Source organism: Dama dama, chromosome 8, assembly GCF_033118175.1.
Source record: "Dama dama isolate Ldn47 chromosome 8, ASM3311817v1, whole genome shotgun sequence".
Taxonomy (NCBI): Eukaryota; Metazoa; Chordata; class Mammalia; order Artiodactyla; family Cervidae; genus Dama; species Dama dama.
Window position 1 is genome coordinate 22271262 of NC_083688.1, and position 18327 is coordinate 22289588.

The following is an 18327-nucleotide window of genomic DNA, read 5'->3' on the forward strand; positions in this document are numbered from 1 at the left end:
TTCTGGAAAAAGCACTAAAGTAGAAAATGGAAAACTAGATTCTAGTTAGGGTTAGATAGTTAACTCGGAGTGATCAGCCTGTCTGAACCTCACATTTCCTCTCTGTGAAGTGAGATGGGTGGACGAGATAAACATCCTACTATCTGACTCTGTGATTTGACTCCTGCTATAGTACATGGCTGACAGCCTGACCGTGACCAAGGAGTCTGATTTTTTTTTCACCCTTAGTGGAAAAAAATTATTTTCTAACATATACAATAATATTAAGCTCCACACCTAAGAGTTTAATGAAAACTGAGGTCAATACCTGCTTTGATGTCCTTGCAAGTGTGATAGTTGATTTGGTTCATACTTATTCAGAAATATACTAAACACCATTTCAAGTTCAGTGGTGCTAAATGCTGCTAACTCACTCCATCTACGATATCCAAAATGCACACATACACCCACCATGTCTTTTTCAAAGATGTATGTCTAAAGTCGATCTAATTAGATACCATCGTTTATAGCTATTCATGGGATTGACATGGTTTAGCCAAAATTTTAAAAAATTTCAGAGCTAGTCAAAATGCCCTTGGAGCTAAGTTACTGTGCATGGGATTAGGTAGTTGATTACATTACCCTCGTAGGAGTCATAATCCATGAGGGGGAAAATTGTACTACTCTTGATTTTAGTTAGTTTCATGCGTCTCTTAGCCTTATTTTTCTCCTTTGGGATGAGCTTGGAGAAGTCAGACGCCTCAGGAGATTTAGGCATCAATGTGCTATGAAGTCAAAGACATAACTATAGACCCAAATGCAAAGTGCCTCTCCTTTGCTTCTTGTCTGTCTTCACCCTTGACTATAGTGAAGTCCAAACTGTGAATATTATAAAGAAATCATCTTCCTTGAGGCAAACCCAACCCATAAGTAAAACATTATAAGCATTTTGTATTTTAAATACATGTGCATGAATTGATACTTAAAATATATGAAGAAATATGAAAAACTAAACTATGACATGCACTCACTGTGCCAACAACCAGTCTTTTAAGGAAAAAGCCAGCAGCATTTGTTATCTTACTGACGGCCAATGTTTATGAACCTCTTGGTTGCCGTGTCTCAGCACGAGATGGTAGTGGATCCTGGGCTTGTGGGCAATTCTCCTACTGGCCTCTGAAAGGCACCAGTTTCCCCACTTGGCTATTTGAGTGGGTGCTCTACCCTTTCAGGATGAAGAAATGCTACCATGCCACCCACCTGTTGCCAGTGGAAGGAAGGAGAAGGGGAAATGTGCCCTAAGTAGGTGGGTCAAAGCCCTCCGTGTTTCCTTGAACCCGCTAAATTGCTCTCTGATCTTCTTTTTGATTTCTACTAAGAGTGTTTCAAGGAGAGCTTAGGTGAGCAAGGCTCTACCTGTACAAAGCCCTCAGTAGGAGCAGGTGTGTATTACACGTACCATTGGGCCTTCATTTATTTCATGACAAAATCTGGCATGAGCAGATAATTTTGAGACATGAGTTATTCATGGAACATAATTTTTGACCCTTTGTGTTTAAGTATTTAACTTTTTTTCGCTGTTTGGATTTTCTTCAGTTTGTGTTCAAGACTACAGCATACAAGGAGAGAACTATACATGAAGAACTGGTTAAAAATATGACTGGTCTTTTGCAATCAAATGACTCCACAACAGTCAAGCATGTCCTGAAGGTAAAGAATTTAAAGATGGGCTTTCATTGGGATGGCTTACACTCAACTCTGAAGATGATAGGATTCATTGATTTTTATAAATCATTTCTCTTATGGTTCCTAGTATAAGCTTCGTGTTGGAACAGTAGCATGTAACCCCATGGACTGTAGCCCACCAGGCTCCTCTGTCCATGGGATTCCCCCGGCAAGAATACTGGAGTGGGTTGCCATGCTCCTCCAATGTCAAGAGAACAGATCATCTTTAAAAGTAGAATGAACTCAGGTCCTTTGGCCTAAAGGCAAAATGAATGACTCTTAAGAATGACCTAAAACATTCAAAAGTACTAAGTGTACCCAAAATTAAGTTTATGGGGTTTTTAGGCACAGTAAGAGGAAAAATACCAACAAAAGGGTTAATGGTGTATTAATGAATAGACTGACAGCAGAGAGGAGGCAGAGAAACAGCTACTCTTTGACCCCCAAAAGTTGCAACACATGCATTTGTAGTAACATAAAAGATGGTGAGAAGCTTATAAAGCTATAACTCTCAGTTATTATAGACTTGTGAATGTAATCCCCTGCTAAATTAATTATCTATCATGACTTGACAGATAGATGATTGATGAGTAAGTAGCTAGGGAGGGCTGAGGCTGGATCAATAAGCATCAGCATTTCACTAAAATCAAATTTGTCTAGGTCAAGTGGTTTGTTTAAGTTTAAATTAGCTGTATGAGTATATTCATTCAATTTATCCAGCAAATATGTTCCAAGTGCCTTCCATTGCAACAAACACCATCCTCACCATCCTTGGCACTTGGTATACATTTAGAGAATAGAATAAAGATCTCTGCCTTTGGGAAGCTTACACAGTACTGCAAGATGAAAAATAATAAACGACCCACATAATAGCAAAGTTAATTAAATTGCATGTTCAGGGGCTTCCCTGGCTGTCCAGTGGTTAAGACTCCACGTTGCCCATGCAGGGGGCTCAGGTTCAATCCCTGATTGGGAAATTAAGATCCCATGTGTGGCAAGGAGAGGTTGAGATGAACTGCAGGAGTCACACTGATATATATACACTACCGTGTGTGAAACAGGTAGCTAGTGGGAAGCTGCTCTGTGACACAGGAAGCTCAGCCTGATGCTCTGTGATGACCTAGAGAGGAGGGGTGGGGTGGGGGGGTTGGGGAGAAAGGGAGGCTCAAGAGGGAGGCAGTGTATGTATACAAACAGCTGCTTCATGTTGTACAGCAGAAATTAACACAACATTGTAAAGCGATTCTAATTTTTTTGTTTTAAAATAAAAAAATAAATTTAAAAGTTAAAATTTAAAAATCAATTTAAAAAAATCCCACATGCCAGGCAATGTGGCCTAAAGATAAAAAAAAATAAAAATAAAGTCTTGTGAGGTTTTTAAAAATGTTGGGAAAAAATTGCATGTTCAGCAGTGAGAAGTAGCATGGGAAAAGAAAATATCAGGCAGGTAAGGGGATGGGGAGCCCTGCAGGCAGAGTGAGGTTTACAGTTTTAAATAGAATGGTCAGGACAGAGCTTGTGGAGAAGGAAAGACCTCAGCAAAACATGTGAAGGAGGTGAGGGAGCTGGAGATGTTTAGGGTAGAACATTAAAGGGAGAGGGGAACACATATAGTACTTGTCATTCTTTGACTTATTTCACTAAGCATGTAATGATGGTCCATCCATGATGTCACAAATAGCAAAATTTATTTCACTTATATGTGGAATCTAAAATATAAAGCAAACAGGTCCGTCCATGATGTCACAAACAGCAAAATTTATTTCACTTATATGTGGAATCTAAAATATAAAGCAAACAAGTGAGTACAACAAAACAGAAACAGACTTGGTGATACAGAGAACAAACTAGTGGTTATCTGAGGGGAGAGGTGTGAGGGGAGGGGCAAAATAAGTGAAGGGGATTAAGAGGTACAGACTGCTAGGTATAAAATAAACTACAGCAATGTAATGAACAGCACAGAGTATTGCCAGTGTTTTATAATAACCTTATGAGGAGTGCAATCCATAAAAATATTGAATCATTATTTTGTACACCTGAAGCTTACATAATATTGTTAAGTCAACTGTATTTCAATTAAAGAAAATAAAGATTGAGTGGAAGAGCTGTGTAATGTCGTAAGGCAGCAGCACCCCTGGTGGACATGGCTAAAGGATGGCAGGAAGGCCAGTGTGGCTAGAGCCACTTAAGCAAAGAGAGGAGGCAAGATGAAGTCAGAGAGGCACCAGGAAATTAGGCGGGTAGCGTAAGGCCTGTGGGCCATTGCAAGGGCTTTGGCTTCTGCTGGGAGAGAAACTGGGAGCCATGAGAGACCTTTGAAGGGAGAAGTGACTTGAGCTGACCTTGGTTCAAAAGGATCTCTCTGATGACTGCATAGAGAATAGACTGTAGCGGGGTGAGGGTGGAGACAGGGTCACTGGAGAAGGCTGCCTACCTAGCATCCTTGGGTATTCTTTGCTGCTGTTTGTGCTCAATTGTGTCTGACCCTCTGTGACCCCATGGACTGTAGCCCACCAGGGTCATCTGCCCATGGAGTTTTCCGGGCAAGAATCCTGGAGTGGGGTACCATTTCCTACTGCAGAGGATCTTCCCAACCCAGGGATCAAACCCACATCTCTTGTGTCTCCTGAATTGGCGGGCAAGTTCTTTACCGCTAGCACCACCTGGGAAGCCCTGGGTATTCTTTGACCTTCTCCAAGTGCACCCCTTCTCATGAGACAAAGTGTGAGGGTAGTCAAAAGGAATGCCGCCTGGAGCTATAAGGATTCCTAAGAGCCCCCACCTTTAGAGCTTGTAGGTTTATTCCTGGGCTTGTAGGTTTATTCCTGGGCCAGCTTACACCTCTTTGTAAGTCTGTACTAAAGAGGAAAATTGTTGCCTGAGGGTGGCCCCAGAACCAAGGCAGGAGCAGCGTTTGATGGGAGAGAGGGACTGGTTTGTGGGCCGCACTTGGGCTTGCAGGCTGGACAATCACACCAGGTCCCTCAGGGCAGGACAGAGCCGCAGATGAGAGGAAGGGGTGGCCAGGGTCGTGCTCCTCCTATGCTCCCACATTCAGGTACAGTATTCCAAACTGTCATGAAGTTGTATTTGTCAAGGTAGGAAGATCCAACATACTTTATTTAACACTCAGTTAGCTTTTAAATACTTACACACATACAAATGCAGCTTCCGTTTTTTACTCTTGCCTCTACCCATAGTAATGTTAAGGGTGGGCCTGCTACAACATTTAGTTTTGTTTAAGGAAAACAGATAGAACACCCCATGAATAAGTATTTCCTAAGCTGACTGTCTAACCAGCCATATCAAGTAAGCCAGTGTCTTGTTTTATACAGTCTTTGAGATGACTGGAAACAGAAATATCTGGCATTTACATTTTCCTTTAGAACTATGTTAAGGATGATCCTAACGTAATGGAGACTGTATTATTGCTCTGATGCATTTAATTGCAAAGAATACATTCTAAGATAAAGATTTTGTAATATCACATGTTGTAAAGAACAGAATTATCATTACTTTGCCATAACATAATAAATTTCTGGTTGTCTTTTCTTTTCCCAACAGCATTCCTGGTTCTTCTTTGCAATTATTCTAAAATCCATGGCACAGCACTTGATTGACACAAATAAAATTCAGGTAAGATCACATGTAATGAAATAGCATCCAACAATTATGCTCATGAATATTCTCTTAATAATGAATATTCTCTTATTAATTCCATTTTTATTTGTTTTATAAACCTTACTGATGTATGCTCACTGCTTTAAGAATTTTTTTATGTGGGCCACTTTTAAAGTCTTTATGGAATTTGTTACAGTATTACTTCTGTTTTATGTTTTGGTTTTTTGATCGCAAGGCATGTGGAATGTTAGCCTCCCCCAGAGAGAGAGAGTGTGTTAGTCACTCAGTCATGTCCAACTCTTTGTGACCCCATGGAGTGTAGCCTGCCAGACTCCTGTGTCCATGGAATTCTCCAGGCAAGAACACTGGAGTGGGTAGCCATTCCCTTCTCCAGGGGATCTTCTCAACCCAGGGATTAAGCCTGGATCTCCTGCATTGCAGGCAGATTTTTTTTTTTTTTCCCAATTATTTTTATCAGTTGGAGGCTAATTACTTTAAAATATTGTAGTGGTTTTTGCCATACATTGACATGAATCAGCCATGGATTTACATGTGTTCCCCATCCTGAACCCACCTCCCACCTCCCTCCCCATCCCATCCATCTGGGTCATCCCAGTGCACCAGCCCCGAGCACTTGTCTCATGCATCTAATCTGGACTGGCAATCTGTTTCACACTTGATAATATACATGTTTCAATGCTGTTCTCTCAGATCATCCCACCCTCACCTTCTCTCATAGACCCCAAAAGTCTGTTCTATACATCTGTGTCTCTTTTTCTGTCTTGCATATAGGGTTATTATTACCATCTTTCTAAATTCCATATATATGCGTTAGTATACTGTATTGGTGTTTATCTTTCTGGCTTACTTCACTCTGTATAAGGGGCTCCAGTTTTATCCATCTCATTAGAACTGATTCAGATGTATTCTTTTTAATGGCTGAGTAATATTCCATTGTGTATATGTACCACAGCTTCCTTATCCATTTGTCTGCTGATGGGCATCTAAGTTGCTTCCATGTCCTAGCTATTATAAACAGTGCTGTGATGAACACTGGGGTACATATTTCTCTTTCAGCTTTGGTTTCTTTGGTGTGTATGCCCAGGAGTGGGATTGCTGGGTCATATGGCCCAGCAATGTCCAGTTCTATGTCCAGTTTTTTAAGGAATCTCCACACTGTTCTCCATAGCGGCTGTTAGTACATGTTAGTGCATTCCCACCAACAGTGTAAGAGGGTTCCCTTTTCTCCACACCTTCTCCAGCATTTATTGCTTGTAGACTTTTGGATAGCAGCCATTCTGACTGGCGTGTAATGGTACCTCATTGAGGTTTTGATTTGCATTTCTCTGATAATAAGTGATGTTGAGCATCTTTTCATGTGTATGTTAGCCATCTGTATGTCTTCTTTGGAGAAATGTCTGTTTAGATCTTTGGCCCATTTTTTGATTGGGTCATTTATTTTTCTGGAATTGAGCTGCAGGAGTTGCTTATATATTTTTGAGATTAATCCTTTGTCTGTTTCTTCATTTGCTATTATTTTCTCCCAATCTGAGGGCTGTCTTTTCACCTTGCTTATAGTTTCCTTTGTTGTGCAAAAGCTTTTAAGTTTAATTAGGTCCCATTTGTTTATTTTTGCTTTTATTTCCAGTATTCTGGGAGGTGGGTCATAGAGGATCTTGCTGTGATTTATGTTGGAGAGTGTTTTGCCTATGTTCTCCTCTAAGAGTTTTATAGTTTCTGGTCTTACATTTAGATCTTTAATCCATTTTGAGTTTATTTTTGTGTATGGTGTTAGAAAGTGTTCTAGTTTCATTCTTTTACAAGTGGTTGACCAGTCCCAGCACCACTTGTTAAAGAGGTTGTCTTTTTTCCATTGTATATTCTTGCCTCCTTTGTTGAAGATAAGGTGTCCATAGGTACGTGGATTTATCTCTGGGCTTTCTATTCTGTTCCATTGATCTATATAATCTGTCTTTGTGCCAGTATCATACTGTCTTGATGACTGTGGCTTTGTAGTAGAGCCTGAAGTCAGGCAGGTTGATTCTTCCAGTTCCATTCTTCTTTCTCAAGATTTCTTTGGCTATTCGAGGTTTTTCATATTTCCATACAAATTGTGAAATTATTTGTTCTAGTTCTGTGAAAAATACCGTTGGTAGCTTGATAGGGATTGCGTTGAATCTATAGATTGCTTTGGGTAGTATACTCATTTTCACAATATTGATTCTTCCAATCCATGAACACGGTATATTTCTCCATCTGTTTGTGTCCTCTTTGATTTCTTTCATCAGTGTTTTATAGTTTTCTATATATAGGTCTTTTGTTTCTTTAGGTAGATATACTCTAAAGTATTTTATTCTTTTTGTTGCAATGGTGAATGGTATTGTTTCCTTAATTTCTCTTTCTGTTTTCTCATTGTTAGTGTATAGGAATGCAAGGGATTTCTGTTTGTTAATTTTATATCTGCAGGCAGATTCCTTACTGTTTGAGCCATCAGGGAAACCCTTTAGTCCCCCAGTCAGGGATTGAACCCACACACCTTGCCTTAGAAGGCAAAGTCTTAGCCACTGGACCACCAGGAAAGTCCCTGCTCATTGCTTTCTATGTGGGAGACATGATTGTTGTGTCAGTACATGTCCTTCAGAGGCAGATGGCAGGACAAAGTTAGAAAAGCAAAATGACTGTAAAGGATAAGAGGACAGGCCAAAGGACTAGAGAAGTCTGATGCCTGTGAAAGAAGATGGCAAAGGAAGGAGGATTGGCTGGAAACAGCCTCGCAGTGAGAAAGTTTTAGCTGGACCAATGGGCTGTCTGAGAGCAAAGAATGTTCATGAGAAAAGTCCTGCATTGGGCAGATGATCTGACTCTGGTACCTTTGCAAACTTGGAGCAGCCAGGGAGAATGTGACCTTGGTGACCATGGCATGGTCTCTTGAGTACATCCCCAAAACTCCGTAGCTGTTTCATTCATCACAGCAGATTTTGTATCAAAGGAATATCTGAGCTGTGCATATCCTTGGCTGCCGCCTGTGGTCCACGGTCCACAGATTACACTATATTTTGCAAATGTCTCTGATTCTGCCCCTCCATAGCTTCCCTGGGCCTCTCTTCCCAAAAAATGAAGGCTAGTGGGACTTGATTAACTGTAACCTGTTACTATGGAGAAGGAAATGGCAACCCACTCCAGTACTCTTGTCTGGAAAATCCCATGGACAGAGGGGCCTGGTGGGCTACAGTCCATGGGGTCGCGAAGAGTCCGACATGACTGAGCGACTTCACTTTCACTTTTCACTTCCATGCATTGGAGAAGGAAATGGCAACCCACTCCAGTATTCTTGCCTGGAGAATCCCAGGGATGGAGGGGCCTGGTGGGCTGCTGTCTATGGGATCGCACAGAGTCGGACATGATTGAAGCAACTTAGCAGCAGTAGCAGCAGCAGCCTGTTACTATGGCTGGCCTCAGGACCGTATGTGGTTCTCATCGCCCCCCTCCTCTGCCATTCATTCTAAATTCCCCTCACCCTCAGCCAGCAGCTCTGAAGGTCTCTGTCACTTACCTGTGTTGTGGCCCAAACACTCATTCCAAAGAGGTCCAGAGTGGTCTCAGCCTTTAGAAAACAAACTCTACTCTACTCAGACCATTTGTAGTTACAATTGGGTAAGGAGGATCAAGAAGCTCCCAAGTGGATTCCCTGAGTTCCACACATATTTCTCTCTGTTCTCTTTGTGGGTAAGACCAAGCAGAAACTGCAGACACTATACCTCCTTCACTGGGAGACTAAATCAGAACAGTATTGCATAGGGTGGGGATGGTAGTGAATAGCGATATTTATACTCATTTATATGAGTATATTTATACTTCATTTATACTCTTGGTGGGGGAGGGGCAGTGTCCAAGGCCAAAACCTATAGAGCCCTTTGGAGAAGGACTTTAGAATCATTACATTAGACAGTTACTCAAGCTGCAGGACACTTTCTTTAGGGACCCTGTCTCCTCTTTAGTCAGTGTGTACCAGATTTGAGAACTGACTCAGGTCCACAAAGACAGAGGCCAAGTTATGCTTGGCCTCTCCACCACGATAGCCCCACAGGTCAAGCATCTAGTGTATGTTTACTCCAAATGCCAATTGTGTCAATACAAATTATACTTTTAGACCAGGTAAATGGCTGGTGGTCGGATCTTTGAACCCAGTGGACCTGCTGCTAACAAAACTTAGGACTACTTTATTAATCCTGTGAGTTTCTACTCTAAGTGGGTAGACATGATGGTATTTTGGTCTCCAGATATCAACATCAATTCAGATCCTGTGTCCACTAGAGCTTCAAATGTTTGAGTATTCCCCCTAGTGTAATCACCTAAGAAAAGCCCACAGAGTCCTTTGGAGAAGGACTTTAGAATCATTACATTCGACACTTACTCAAGCTGCAGGACATTTTCTTTAGGGACCCTGCCTCCTCTTCAGCCAGTGTGTACCATATTTAAGAACTGACTCAGGTTCAGGAAGATGGAAGAGTCACGGTTATTTGTTGGAACAGAGATCCTTGTCTTCTGATGGTCCATTCTTGTCTTATTGGTGGATATGAAGCAATGCCATTGTTGCCTGCTGCCTGTCTTGTCCCTAGGGATTCCACACATCATTAACCAGTCCTAAAGCTTCCTGAGAGTCAAGCCTCCTTGGCTGTGCTCCAGACTTCCCATCTGTCTTGATCATCACAGCCCTGGAGATTAGGTGCAATCATGTGACCTCTGTATATAGGTGACCATCATCCTCATGGCTGTTAGTGAGCCAACACTGTATTTGTCTCTCCCACCTGCAGAGGGGAGATCCCACTGAATGTCTTAGGGATGTCAGTCCCCACCTTCTGGATGGCTTTGGTGCATAGTGGGTCTTCTGGGCTCATATTTCCATTCCTATATGTCCACCTCCCTCTGCCTTTTTATTCCTTCCTCTATCATCTGCCAGGGCAACCCAGGTATTTTTCATCCTGCTTAAAATGAGCCATCTCCAGGACTCTTAAGAGCCACCTAACAGTGAGTGCTCCATTCCCTGAATTCTTGTTTAAGCCCAAGTCCTGACAAAGTGCCCTCAAGTCAATGAATTTGAACTTGTCCACTCTTTCATTCTGGCCATGTTGATCAAACACCCTCAACATTGTCTCAGTGGTACTCCCACATGGCCCTTGCTAGTACATGTTGTGCTGTTTTGAGTTGTTCAGTTGTGTCCAACTCTTTGCGGCCCATGATCTGTAGCCCATCGGTCTCCTCTGCCCGTGGAATTTTCCAGGCAAGAATACTGGAGTGGGTTGCTATTTCCCACGCCAGGTGATCTTCTCCCTGACCCAGGGATCAAAGCCAAATCTCTTGCTTCTCCTGCATAGGCAGGCGAGTTCTTTACAACTACCACCACCTGGGAAACCATACCTGGTACATGCTAGCTAAATCTTATTAACTCCTTGGGGTGTACATGCTTCCTTACCTTATTATGCTGAGCAGGTTCACAGCTGAGTTAGGCTGGGGTTTGACCCCAATTAATGGCCGGGGCTTCAGTAGAGGAGGAAGGACAGCTCCCAAAGGGTCTGCCTGTTGCCTTGCAGGCTTTTGCAGTGTCTTCCCACATGCGAGAAGTGCTGCCTCTTAATGGGGAGAGATGGGGCACTGAGGATTCAGGGGGCTCTGCAGAGCCACCATCCTTGGGTTTTCCATCCATACACCCCATCCACACCTCCAGCCCTCAGATCTTTCCAAACATGGTCTTGACATAGCATAAGAGACCTGCCCTGGCTGCACATCTGATCATCTCTAGTATTCCAGAACTCTGAATTCTTAAGTCTTATGTTTGCTTTTCAGCTGCGTCTGCTCTTCTACTTCCAGAGATAACAGCCTCCCACCTGGGAGCAAGAGAAAATCTAACATGAAGATAAGGATGATTCCTGTGTCTCTGTTGTTAAGCTATATCAGGACACCTCAGCATTATAATCCTTGCTCTGCCATTAACATGTTAGATGATAAAAAAGACACTGAACATCTCACAGCCTGCTTTCCCATCTGTAAAAAGAACAGATTGGACTAAAATCTTTCAGTTCCCACTAGTAATATATTTGCTCAAATCGATAGGTTACAAACATCCTATGAACAACCTTAGAATAGAACTTCTCATGGACAGCAGTTCACATTCACTGAGTCCAGTTCCCTTTTCATTACCCTCTTCAGGAGCAGCCACCACACCCAGTTTTCTTCTAAGGGCACATGACCATCTAATGTTCTAACCATCTCTATTTATCACATTAGGAGAAGACCAGATGCCATCATTTGACTTAAAAACTTTCTCAATAAGCATCTCCCAAGCTATTTGCATTTTCTTATTTTTTTTAAATTGTGAAGTGAATGGCTTTCTTCATTATTAAAAAAAAAAAAATTCCACTATTAGGAAGATTTGAGGAAGTCATATCCTCTAGTCTGGTCCTCTGAGAGGCAGGTAGCACCGCCCTGAGACCCCTGCTTTCTTGTCCAAGCCAAATTCCTATTTATTAGGGCTCCCCAGGTGGCGCTAGTGGTAAAGAATCTGAACCTGCCTGCCAATGCAGGAGACGCAAGAGACGTAGGTTTGATCCCTGAATGGGGAAGATACCCTGGAGGAGGCCGTGACTACCCTTGTGGTAAAGAACCCTCTGAGAAGCAGACAGCACCTCCCTGGCGCCTCTGCTTTCTTATCCTCGTCAATTCCTATTCACTAGGAAGTGCCGAATGCCTTCTCAACACTGAGCTCTGGTAGCAAAAGACTCCTTGCATTGGCTGCATGTTTTGTTTTCCATCACCCCTTCTTCCTAATGCAACTCTCAAATGCCTGAAACTCAGCCCCTGCATTCTGCACCGGGTCCTTGGGACCTCTGCCCTATCATCGCTCAGGTTTTCCAGCAGATTCCAGCTTGCAGCTGGAGATCCGACCTTCCTGTCACCTCACTGCCTTCCTCGCCTTCCTGAGACAGAAAGCCAACTGTCCCCAGCTTAGCAGTTCTCCCCTCTCAAGCCCTGGGGATAGACTTCTGGAGAAGAATTTAAAATACTACTCATTGGGAATTCCATGGTGGTCTAGTGGTTAGGACTCGGCACTTTTCACTGCTGGGGACAGGGTTTTGTCCCTAGTCGGAGAACTAAGATCCTACAAGCCATGTGGCACAACCAAAAAAAATTAAATTAAAAAATAAAAATGTTACCTGTGTATACTAATCAGCCTGTCTTGGGGTTAAGAGTGGGAGTAGGCTTCAAGGGGAATTTGAAAGGAAGGCAAAAAAAGGTGGGGGGGAGGAACAGAGGAATTATCAAGGTCCAAGATGTTAATTCATGTCCCTGTGAAGAAAATTTTGGCACTGATGTGTTTAATGTCTCTTAGAGGACTAACACAGTGAAAAGAGGGAAATGACAATTGTGCTTTGATTATCTAAAACCTGATTGCTGCTTTCACAGGTGAATCATTTACCCTTATTTCTCAAGGTATATGGAGCAGAATGAAAAATGATGTATGCAGTTAAATCCATTAGGTTTATTTGTTGTCAATTTAATTTTATTTCAGTAGTAAACTTTGAATATATACAGAGAGTAACCATGAGATTCTCAAAGTGACAGTCATTTCCTGGTAAAAATGGCTAAAAAAAAGCCAGCCGAAGTCAACTGCAACATTCTGTAGTTAATCAGTGTTGGTGCTACGCAGTTTCTGTAATTTTAGCCTCCATGGTTTTTATTCTTGCATCATGGAAGGTTGAATGCTTAGAATTTAAGAAAATAAAGGTTAGTCAGACTCTCAATTGTCTGTTTCTGTCTATAGTGAAATTGCAAGTCTAATTTTAAAGCCATCTTGTAAAGGTGAATGAATCTTACCTATCTTGTGCCAAGAAATTCTATAAATTCATGAAGCAGTGACAGGAATGGGAAAACTCAGCTGCCTGAAATTTTCCGAGTTAAAATAGGAGGGGTAGGTTTCTGGACCTGAGTGCACTCTTTAGGGGCCTATGAAGTTTTTCTCTGTATGTTGTATAATCTCACAGCCAAACCATTTTTTATCTTATGGCAAAAGTGTTTTGACAGTGAAGTCTCGCTGACACCTGCTATGGGTATTTGCTAAGACCATTGAGTTAAGACCAGCCGGTATAGACTTCCATCTATAAGATGAATAGTGTTTGAGCATCTAATGGAAAACATGGTGACTATAGTTGAGAGCACTGTATTGTATAAGTGAAATTTGCTAGGAGAGTAGAACTTTTAAATGTTCTCTTCCCAAAAATATGTATGTGAGCTGATGAATGGCTTAATTAACTAGATGAGGGGTGGGGATTCTTTCACAAATTATTATGTGCATGAAAACACCAGAATATATGGTTTAAATATGTTATAATTTTGTATGTCAGTTATGTCTCTTATAAAACTGAAATAACTTTTATAAAAAAGCTAGCTAGTACTCACAACTTAGAAAACATTTCAAACTAATATCTGTACTCATTCAGTTATTCATTCATTGGTTTCTTATAGTTGTTTATTGGAGGACCCTTATTAATGGTTTTAAAAATCAAAATAATTGATTTTTAAATTAGAAAACAGTGAATCAAAGAAAATCTAGAATAATAGTCATTGAACCATTCATAGTATTTATTTCCTGAGAAGGCAAGAAGGGGTATTAAGAGGTTATAAAAAATGTTACATTTCTATGTTGTCTGAATAGTTTGCAATTCACATATGTTATAATTTATAATGTGAAAGTTTTATTGGCCAAAATAGAAGAAAAATTCACTGACAAGTGGAAATCGTGACCTTGAAATTGAAATGGCTTCTAATTTCGCTATTGCTTTCAAGTTTCCAAAAAGACTTTTTGTTTGATAATAAATAGAATGAAGTAAGTCTTACAGGTTATGCTTTCCAGGCTTAGTATTTCACAGATCTCATTGTAAAGAAATGATCCATTCTTTCCTTAGCTTTCTCGGCCTCAAAGATTTCCCGAATCTTTTCAAAATGAATTGGACAATCTTGTCATGAGCCTTGCTGACCACATGATTTGGAAAAACAAAGACGCACTTGAAGAAACAAGAAGGGCAAACCACAGCGTTGCCAGATTTCTTAAGGTACCTTATACAAAGTCATGATTCTATTCAAGCCTGTGTGGTAGTGGCTATGAGATACTCTACGTGTTAAGTCACTGGTTCATTTATGATGAAAAGTCAAAAGACTACCATGATTAGATGAATGCTTTCATCTATATGTCTTTCTTGCTTGGAATACTTTCTGATTTTTTTTTTTTCCAATTTGGAGTCCTATAGAACAAAAATCAAGGTTAGAGAAAAATATTTGCTTGAATATTGCCAAATGTAGGACTTCTAAATATTTTTAAAGAGAAAAATGAGATTTTTTAAAGGAGAACCTGTCCTGAGGCAATATTTTTGTCTCAGACTTTTCTATCCTTGAAGTGATATTTTGGCACGGCTACAGCTGTCACAATGATGCCAAATAGCCACTTTGGAAAAACTTGGGGGAATTGAGCATTTTTGTTGTTTTACTTCCAGGCTCTTTTTTACATGATGAAAATATTATAAATTAGCTACATAAGAGGAAAATGATCAGTTAAAGTATTGAGCAACATAAAATGAAATATATATATATATGTATACATATATATATTTAGCAATATTTCTTTATATTAAATTAGGACGAAAAATGAGCTTAGTCCAAAAATAGCTAATGTAGAATGATGGTGTATCACTCAGCAGATAATACATCCAATCAGAAAGATAATGTTTTTCTTCTGTTCCTTCTTTTGCCCAACTATTGACTATTGGTGACCTTGATGAAGGCACTTTTCTTGATTTTTTTTAGTAGACACCAAGACATACTGGATAATTGTGGGAACTTATCAATAAATACTAGTAACAAAGAGACTATGGAGATAGATGGAAAATTAGCTGAAGTTGTCATTAGTGAATTTTAATTCAGTCTAATTTCTTTTTTGATGTATTAAATGCTATTTCAAATTATGTACTATGCATGTTTACTCTTGAATTTTCTTCTTTAGTGTCTTACATCTTATTGTTGCTTATTTCTTGCTTCAAGAAAGAGAAAGGTGGTCAGGATTAAGGAAGAAGAGAGTAAAATAGAAAAAAAATTTACTCTAATTTTCTACCACATTTTAAGACCTATGAGAATAAAGTTTGTTACTATTCTAGTAGTTTATTTGAAATGCTTGATGAAAAAGAAAATTTGGAGAAATGACATGTTGTCCAATTTGTAAGCACACTGCATTTAAGAAACATCTGCAGATTATTCTTCCCTAAATTGCAAAAAAAAAAAAAAAATGTTGCATAAGCAAGTCTCTTAAAAAGAGAAAAGACCCCTTATCTACCCTCTTTGGCTTAAATGTTGTGTACTTATTAGAAAAAAATATGCTTTCCTTGGACCTCATTTATGCAAAAGTAGCTTCTGGTGGTACATAAAGTAATGTCTAACCTGAATGTCCAAGGTGAAAAGAGACACAAAGTATACAGCTAATGGTGACACCGGTGGTTTGTGAAAGCTGTGGGTAAAAAAGCATGGATTGACAATAGATAAACAAATATAGTCTGTAAGATATATGGATCCATGAACTGCAAACTGAAAGCAGTACTTTTGTGAAGTTCATAAATGGAAACACTAACAGTATATTGTACATTATGAAAATCCACTGTACAAGCATTGTTTTCAGATTACTGTTTTGATGGAATTTGTTTGACACAGAAAGCTTTTTTTAAAATGTTTGTGAAGTTTATTGTATGAATCATTTGAATGTGGACAGGAAAAGAGAAAAGAAGATGACACAATTTTTTGATGTAAAATTGAATGTAGTCATTTGGCATAATGCACGTGAATTGATGAACTTTGAGTGTTCAGCTGCTCAACACTGCCCCTCTGTTGGCGTTATAAAACTTATATATTCCCAGAAAATACTTGTTCACTTAACTTGGGTTTCAAATGGCTTTTATCTCTTTTGGTTGTTGAATTCTACGTTAGTAATACTGTAAATTAGTTGTCATCAGAATTTAACAATTGAAGTATCATAACACCTTGGTTGTACCAAGATTGTTTTCCAAAAATGGAGAATGTGGTACCTCCAGGGTGACCACATGAAAGTGTCCTAGGTGAGAAAGTGTCCTGCTTTATCTTGCATCATGGGAAAATAATGTTTTTGTAGCACTTAGGCCAGAAACCTTGTCCATTTCTCTGACTGTTCTCTCCTAGAGATAAATAGGATGCAAATGCATCCATGGCTACATAAGTAGCTTCTGTAATTTTTCTTTGCACTGACAATCTGGGTCACAACTCTAATTTACCTTAGAGTACCTGTCTAGATACTCATCTCTTGCAAATATAATACCAAGGAGGTAGCAAAGGAAAGTTCATTCTGATTTTAATTTTCCTTCTTAGACAGCCATGTCTTTTTACCCACTCTTCTGACTATTCTCTATTTTATTTCAGTTTGCTTTTGGAAACCATTTGGCAATCATCTAATATAAAAGACAGATTTTGGTAGCAAAATATTTTAAAGAAACATCTGTGATATTTCTCTCTGAATATCAAAAAAAAAAAAAAGATGGATAAGCAAGTCTATGAAAGGGAAAGTCTTCATATTTACTCTGTTTCACTTAAATGTTCTGTGTTTGTGAAATAAATAAATGTTTTCTATAAACTCCATCTATGCAAAAGTTGCTGTAGCGGTACATAAGTTAATACCTAGTTAATGCAAAGTTAATACCTAGTAAAGTGCTGCATAAATTAATCCAGATGAAAAAGAAAAAGATGGACCAAGTGGTTTTTAAAATATAAAAGGAAAAGGGTATCAGATTGCGTGTTTTGTAATTTGAGTTCATAACTGATCGCTAAACAAGCTATAGAATAAAATTCTCATTGGTTCTCACAGTTTGTGAAACAAAAGAAATAATTTTTTATTACAATATATCTTTGCATGTTTAATTTAGAATATTTTCCTTTATTAAGCCAAACTGAGAAAAAGTCTGATAGGATATGTTATTCTTTATATCAACAATCTGCAAATTTTTTTCTGTAAAGGGTCAAATGTTAAATATTTTTAGTTTTGCAGACCATACAGTCTCTGTGACAAGTACCCAACTCAGCTAGAAACAATCATAGACCATTCTCTGTTAGTCACTCAGAGTTAGAGTTAGTCGTGTCCAGCTCTTTGCAACTCCATGGAGTGTAGCCTGCCAGGCTTCCCCATCTTTTGGGATTTTCCAGGCAAGAATACTGCAGTGGGTTGCCATTTCCTTCTCCAGGGTATCTTCCTGACCCAGGGATTGAACCCCGGTCTCCTGCATTGCTGGCAGACTCTTTACCATCTGAGCCACCAGGGAAACCCATAGAACGTTCACCATGACAATATATAAACAAATGGGTGCAGCTGTGTCCCAATAAAACATTATTTACAAAAACAAACAGTGGGCCAGTATTGGCTCATGGAACATAGTTTGTCAAAGCCTGCTATAACTCATTTTCTGCTAATATGGAAGGTTAATATAAATTATTTTAAAACAAAAGCAGAGAAACCCCTCCATGCCTTAACAATGAGTGAAAAATCCTCTGCTTTTGGGGTTAAGAAGATGCTGAAATGGGCCAGAAACAGGGTTCTGATGACAGGAGAGACACATTTGATGAAGCTTGACCCGCAGGAGGGCTCTCTATAGGAAAAAGGCTGATTCTACTGACTTTGTATCTTAGGAACAACCTGCCCCCCTTATCACTCACTATCCCTTGAAAAGAGGGTGACAAATTCACCACATAGAAGGTCATATCTCAAGAAACTCTGAGTTTTCCTAGACCCCAGGGTAGGCACCCTCCTCCTCATTTTCCCCATTCATGGGTGGTGGAGTTTGGTCTCCTTTGAAAGCCACCAGATTAACTACAGTAGCCTCTGGAAGGTGGCAACTGGAACCTTTCAATGACAGGACTCACAGATTCCTCCTCCGTCTAATCAAG

The 18327-nt window shown here is 39.9% G+C and overlaps 1 protein-coding gene across 6 annotated transcripts in view; it reads left to right on the top strand.

Moving 5' to 3' along the window:
• Positions 1-18327, top strand: part of DOCK10 (dedicator of cytokinesis 10) — a 297309-nt gene that overhangs the window by 230901 nt on the left and 48081 nt on the right. For all 6 annotated transcript variants that reach the window (XM_061148622.1, XM_061148625.1, XM_061148619.1 and 3 more), the window contains 3 exons: positions 1576-1689; positions 5269-5340; positions 14286-14432. In XM_061148622.1, the coding sequence (XP_061004605.1) occupies positions 1576-1689; positions 5269-5340; positions 14286-14432 (333 nt within the window). The remainder of the gene's footprint in view (positions 1-1575; positions 1690-5268; positions 5341-14285; positions 14433-18327) is intronic.